Source organism: Alexandromys fortis, unplaced genomic scaffold, assembly GCF_014885135.2.
Source record: "Alexandromys fortis isolate MF-2015 unplaced genomic scaffold, M_Fortis_MF-2015_v1.1 scaffold_66, whole genome shotgun sequence".
Classification (NCBI taxonomy): domain Eukaryota; kingdom Metazoa; phylum Chordata; class Mammalia; order Rodentia; family Cricetidae; genus Alexandromys; species Alexandromys fortis.
Window position 1 is genome coordinate 1,623,917 of NW_026067950.1, and position 5,750 is coordinate 1,629,666.

A 5,750-nucleotide genomic window follows, 5' to 3' on the forward strand; every position below is an offset into this window, starting at 1 on the left:
ATTCTCAGCTACCAAACAAAGGGATGTAGAAAATAATTTTGAGACTTTCTGCCAAAGGGGCAGTTTGGCCCATTCTCTATGCATAAATAGACCTTCCTCGGAAGAATGCAAGGTGGCACTTCCCCCACACTCCCCACAGTCATGCCTCAAGCTGCCTCCTTCCCACTCTCTTCAATAACTTTGCTAGGAAGGAAAAAGTATGTTCATGCATTTTCAACACATTTTATTATATTTCTGTATGCATTACTCTCAAAACATCACAAGAAATGATCAAACCACTTAAACCTTCAAATAAAAAAATCTGAAACAGTTTATGCCCACAATTGTACATATTTATAGTTAAGAAACATTCTTTATAAATATTGTTTCCTCTGTAGCAAGTTAATACCATAATTTAATTACAAATGGATAAATATGGCAACGGATATTTACAGAAGGGTGTTATTACGGAAAAAGCTAAGGGCACAACGTTTACTCCCACCCCACCCCCCCAATCGTTCATACAACAACTAACAAATCGAACTCGCAAAAGCACTGAAACATCACATGTAAACCCAGCTAACAGAAAAATACATTCACAAGCGTTGTTGGTGGTGGTGATGTGTGCTATGAGTTGCTGTGTTGAAGAAACAGAAGGGAGACTTTGGCACGGCTCATTTTTTTCCAGTCTATAGTTGCATGAAGTTTACAATCAAGTTGCCTCATTAAAAGGAACACAATATTTAATACCACAATACAAAATAAACCATTTTCTTCCACATTACTTAAAAAAGAAGTCGGGTAAACTAAAAGGGAAAAAAAGAAAAGGCCCGTCACTCGGGGGAAGGGGTTGGGGGAAGAGCGGGAAGGGAAGGAACGCAATCCAGGGTTTACAAATGGACAAACGTCTATCCACCAATAAGCCATTAAAATCACCGTGGAAAAGGAAGGAGTCCGCTATGGCTATGTACAGTTTGTCAGAAGACTGGGAAGCATGTGCGGGGGAAGAGTGGGCTGGGGTGTCGCTAGGGAAGTTTGGCTGGATATTTTTGTGGAGTTTACCTTCTTAAAATTTTTATGTTTTCAGCTTCAGAAACAGAGATTTTGCTTTTCATGCCTAGATTGTTGTTTTGTTTATAAAAAAAACTTTTAAAAATCCTTCTGCTGGTAAAATCTTTTTCATCACCATAAAAATCAGATTGATGGTTTAAACACGATCCTAAGGTGCCCTCGGTGGGTTTTGGGAGGGCTGTGGTGGAGGGGAGAACAGGGAATGGGAGAAAGGCCTGGCCCCTCACACGTACCATTCATTGAAGTTGGAGGAGAGGCCGCTATGGCCTCCGGCTGCCCCGCTGCCCCCTCCAGAGCTCCCGCCGCCCCCGCCGCCCGCCCCGCCGCCCCCGCCGCTGCCTGTGGCCGAGCCGCCTCCAGAGCCGCTGCTGCCAGAGCTTGCGCCTCGGTGCACCGCAGACACCGCGGCTGCCGCCGCCGCAGCTGCTGCTGCCGCCGCTGCCGCTGCCGGGGACAGGTTGGAGCTGCTTTGCGGCTCTGCGCTGGGGGACACCAAGCCCGGGGGCGTGGACGACTCGTAGCCAGAGCTGGCAGCCGGGGAGGACTCGGAGCCCTGAGGAGAGGACTCATGGACCTGCAAGACAAAAGCCGGGAGCGGGGACCAGAGGGGACTGGGTGTGAGTGCAGCTGCTGTGATCACGGACGGGTCCCCGAGCCAGGAGCATCCCACGAGTGTCCCTCGGCCCCTGGGGCCCCTCCCAGGCCCGCCGGGAGCTGCTGCTCGAGGTCCGCCTAGCCCTCCCGGCTACCGCGGTGGTACCTTCATGTGCTTCCGCAACGAGCTAGGATGCGTGTAGGACTTGTCGCACATCTTGCAGAGATAGGGCTTATCTGAGGTGTGGACATGCATGTGCTTCTTCCGGTCGCTGCTGTTGGCGAAGCGCCGGTCACAGCCCTCGAACTCACACTGGAAAGGTTTCTCCCCTGTGGACAGCAAACAGGGCGCTTGCTTACGGACACCCAGGACCCCAAAGTCCTCACCAAGGCTGCCAGGGTACAGAGGGGCAAGAAAGGGCTGAGTCTCTGAAACAGGTTGGATCCCTCTCCGTAGAACCAACTAATAGATTCCATCGTTTATTTCGTAATTTACTTCCCTTCACAAATTTCCAATAATTTCGGGGCGCTCCTGGCCCTGTTAGCCTTTCCACGGAGCTTTTTGGATCCCCAACCCCCTAACAAGTTGGTCTAGCCATCGAGAAGCTGTTATTTTGACAAAATATTTGGGGCATTATCAAAATCACACAGGCGGCTGGGCTGCTGTCGCCTTCTCTTTGGGGCCAGTAGGCAATCACATTTGGAGATGCTGTGAGTCGTTTGGAGACTGGGCTATGGAGAGAGTTGAGCCAGTATTTTTCATCCAAAATACTACAAATTGAGCTAACCATAACTCTAGTATAAACGCGTCCTTTTTTTATGGGGGAGAGGCTTTTAAGCATTAGTGATAAGGTAGCCCTTTAATGATTGATTATATTCAGCACAAGTTAAGGGGTTGGGGGCTGCAGTCAGGAAAGCCTTTCAAAATCCCCATGTTTAATTTTCTGGCGGTTCCTGCATCCTGTTGCCAGGACTCCAAATGCTTGGAGTCATTTAGAGGTGTGAGAACTCCAATGTTGTTCCACTTGGAAAGGGGACCAGTTAACGTTAAATTCCATTAGCACCTAAACTGTTTTTTAAAAAGACAACCGCTCAGACACAGGGCATTTCATGCAAATATATTTCTCAAATTTTAAACCTTGTTAAAAGCTTGTCTCGCACCTCGGCTCCCTCCCTTCCCAAAAGAGAACAATAGGCCGCTGGCTCATCCCCACTTCGGAGTAAATATTGACAAGGAAAGTTGCTAAAACATTTGGCTTTCTTTTAGGAACTCGTCTTTTGCGATTTTGGCTGAGACCTGGTCGTAGATGAATAATCTGTGAGGCAGGAGGCGCGTTCTTCTGCGTCTCTCTTCTCACGCGAACGCCCTGCGGGGCGGTACTGCCTGGGGCTCTTGCTGGCCCGGGCGAGGGTCTAAGTTGGGAATCGCAAACCCTCTGGTGCCCATTAGAGAATTTCACAAACGGCTGACAAACCACCGTCAGTCCCCTGCGACCCACCCCGAGGTGGGCTTTAAAAACACATTAAGTGAGAACCGCTTTACAGCTTCGGCTCACACCAGATTCATTTAATGGGAAACAGTCCCGAGAAGGGCGTTTGGACCCTGAGTAAAAGAAAGGGGAAAACACACAAGCCTCTGAAAAACAGATAATCCACTCAAGGCAGAAAAGCTCATTCAGACTAGCCGACAAAGTCCTTGCTAGGCTTGCTTCCCAGACATCTAGTTAGAGCAGAATTGTTTTATTTTGTGCGCTCTATTTAGAATGGAAATTATTCACCAGGTCTGGGAGAGGAAATCGCTTCACTTCAAGCATATACTGGTATCACACTGACCATTTAAAGTTCAATTTCCGCACATGGAAAAATTCCAGCCCAATACCCTACCATCCTCCAACAAAAACAAGCCGCTGGCTGTCCTGCACTCTCCCAGGTCTCTGGCTGGTGGGTAGCTTCTAGCGCGCGCAAACACGAACACACACACACACACACACACACACGAACACACACTCAGCCTGTGCGTTTCTCTTCGAGGTGCCTCTTCCCACTCCGGACCCACGATTACCTGTGTGGGTCCTTTTGTGGATCTTGAGGTTCTCGGAGCGTGCGAAGACCTTGCCGCAGCCCGGGAAAGGACAGGGAAAGGGTTTCTCGCCGGTGTGCACACGGATGTGGTTGACCAGTTTGTATTTGGCCTTGAAGGGCTTGCCCTCGCGTGGACACTCCTCCCAGAAGCAGACGTGGTTACTCTGCTCCGGGCCGCCGACATGCTCCACCGAGACGTGGGTCACTAGCTCGTGCATGGTGCTGAAAGTTTTGTTGCAGCTTTTCTTCGGATTGCTTAGCTGCTCGGGATCAATCCACTTGCAGATGAGCTCCTGCTTGATGCACTGCTGCCGCATGTAGCGGAAAAAGGCACCAGGGTGGTGGTGATGGTGGTGGTGGTGGGCTGCGGCCGCTGCCATGTTCATCCCCATGTTCATATTCATGGGGCCATACTGGTTGTGGAGTTGCGCCGCCGAGTAGGGGTCGGTCCGCGGGCTGGCCACTTGGCGGTATTGCTCCGAGCGCCCGAACACTTCTCCCGGCAGCCCTAGGCGCATTTGCCCGTTGAGCACGTTCTGAGAGCCGTGCGGCCCGTGCTGCTCCGGGAGGCCCGGGAAGAGGAGGTGGCCCTGCGCGTCTGAGTGCGCGTGGTGCAGGCCGCCCGCGCCCGGTCCGAAGAGCCCGTGCTGGCCGCCTCCCGGCGCCGAGTCCCCGAAGCCGCGGCTGCGGAACAGGAAGTCCCGGGTGGAATTAAAGGGAGGCCCGGAATAGGAGCCAACGTGTGCGGCGTGGGGCCCTAGTGCTGCGGCCGCAGCGGCAGCCGCAGCAGAGCCCGGGTATGCGCCCGGACCTTGTGACGTGAACGCGGAACTCTGACCAGGAGACAGTTCGTGCGCCCCGGGGTTGAGCTTGAAGGCGCCCATGTGCGCCGCGGCTGAGTCCACGAAGCCGTTCTGAGCAGCAGCCAGGCTCAGCTCACGGTCCTGCATCTCGGCAGCCGCCGCCGCCGCCGCCGCGGCCGAGTGATGGTGGTGGCGCGCGAAGCTGCCCACCCCGATGGCCGGGAACTGCGGCCCCGCGTCCAGAAGCATGGCCAGCGCGCCCGGCCGACCTGTCGGCCCCAGTAAGCCCTGCCGCCTCGGTTCCCTCTTCCGATCGGCGAGGCGCGTCCTCCGAACGCCCGGCTCCGTGAGCCCGCGCTGAAAACACTGGCGACTGCAGCCCTGGGAGTCGCGCTGCTAGCCCGCCGCCGCCGCCTGGATCTGCCTCGGGCCGCCGGGCGCGGAGCGAAGGCACGGAGAGGAAGAGGAGGCGGCGGCGGAGGAGGCGCGGGAGGAGGAGGTGGAGGAGGAGAAGAGTCCAAAGCCAGGAGGAGAACCAAAGTGTATTAAAGGAGCTGCGGCGGGGGCGGGCGGGCAGGGCAGGGGAGGGCGGGCGGGAGGAGGGAGCGGAGGGAGGTGTGGGGAGCGGAGGAGAGGGGGGCCGCCGGAGGGCGAGCGCTGCGCCGCGGCCCCCACCCCTGCGCGCCCCCGCGCGCGCACGCACGCACTCACTCACTAGCTGCCTTGCACTGCTGGCGGACCCGGTGCCTAGCTGAGATCAGCGGCGTCCGCCGAATGAAGTCACCGCAGCCGCGGGGCCACGGTGCCCCAGGGCAGCGGCTGTGCACCGGCAGGCAGGCCAGGAGAAGACTGCGACGAGCTCCGCCAGCCCCAGAGCCTAGGGCACCCGCGGCTCCACCTGATCTCGGTGGGGGCGCTGGGCAGCCCGGAGGAGGAGGCCAAGCGCCTGGTCTGCGGCGCTCTCGGGTGGCCGCTCCCTCCCCCGAGGCCTTGCTCGCGCCGCCCAGTGCTCTGCCCGTGTCGTTCGGCTCCAAGGCTGCGAGGTTTAGCCCTCTTGGTCCTTCGAGCTTGGCATTGGCGGCGCCGGAGTAGTAAACTTGCTGCGGCCACGAATTCCCCCAGATGAAGGAAACGGGCGCGTCGCTCCCTCTTTCTTTAAGTTGGGCCGGAGGAGGAGGCGGGGGGAAGAGTAGGGGAGGGGGGCTGTGGGAGGGGAGAAGG

The 5,750-nt window shown here is 55.9% G+C and overlaps 1 protein-coding gene across 1 annotated transcript; it reads right to left on the reverse strand.

Moving 5' to 3' along the window:
- Positions 1–540: 540 nt before the first annotated feature.
- Positions 541–5,018, reverse strand: Zic2 (Zic family member 2). The gene is made up of 3 exons (XM_050150403.1): positions 3,707–5,018; positions 1,811–1,974; positions 541–1,624 (listed from the first exon to the last, which is right to left on the reverse strand). The coding sequence occupies exons 1-3, from the start codon at positions 4,776–4,778 to the stop codon at positions 1,274–1,276; spliced, it is 1,587 nt and encodes a 528-aa protein (XP_050006360.1). The 5' UTR covers positions 4,779–5,018; the 3' UTR covers positions 541–1,273.
- Positions 5,019–5,750: the final 732 nt, after the last annotated feature.

Coding starts and splice junctions, on each gene's coding strand:
- Zic2 (XM_050150403.1), bottom strand. CDS start 4,778: ATGCTTCTGGACGCGGGGCCGCAGTTCCCGGCCATCGGGGTGGGCAGC. Junction 1,975..3,706: donor CCACAAAAGGACCCACACAG/GTAATCGTGGGT, acceptor TGCTGTCCACAG/GGGAGAAACCTTTCCAGTGT. Junction 1,625..1,810: donor CGTTGCGGAAGCACATGAAG/GTACCACCGCGG, acceptor TTTGTCTTGCAG/GTCCATGAGTCCTCTCCTCA.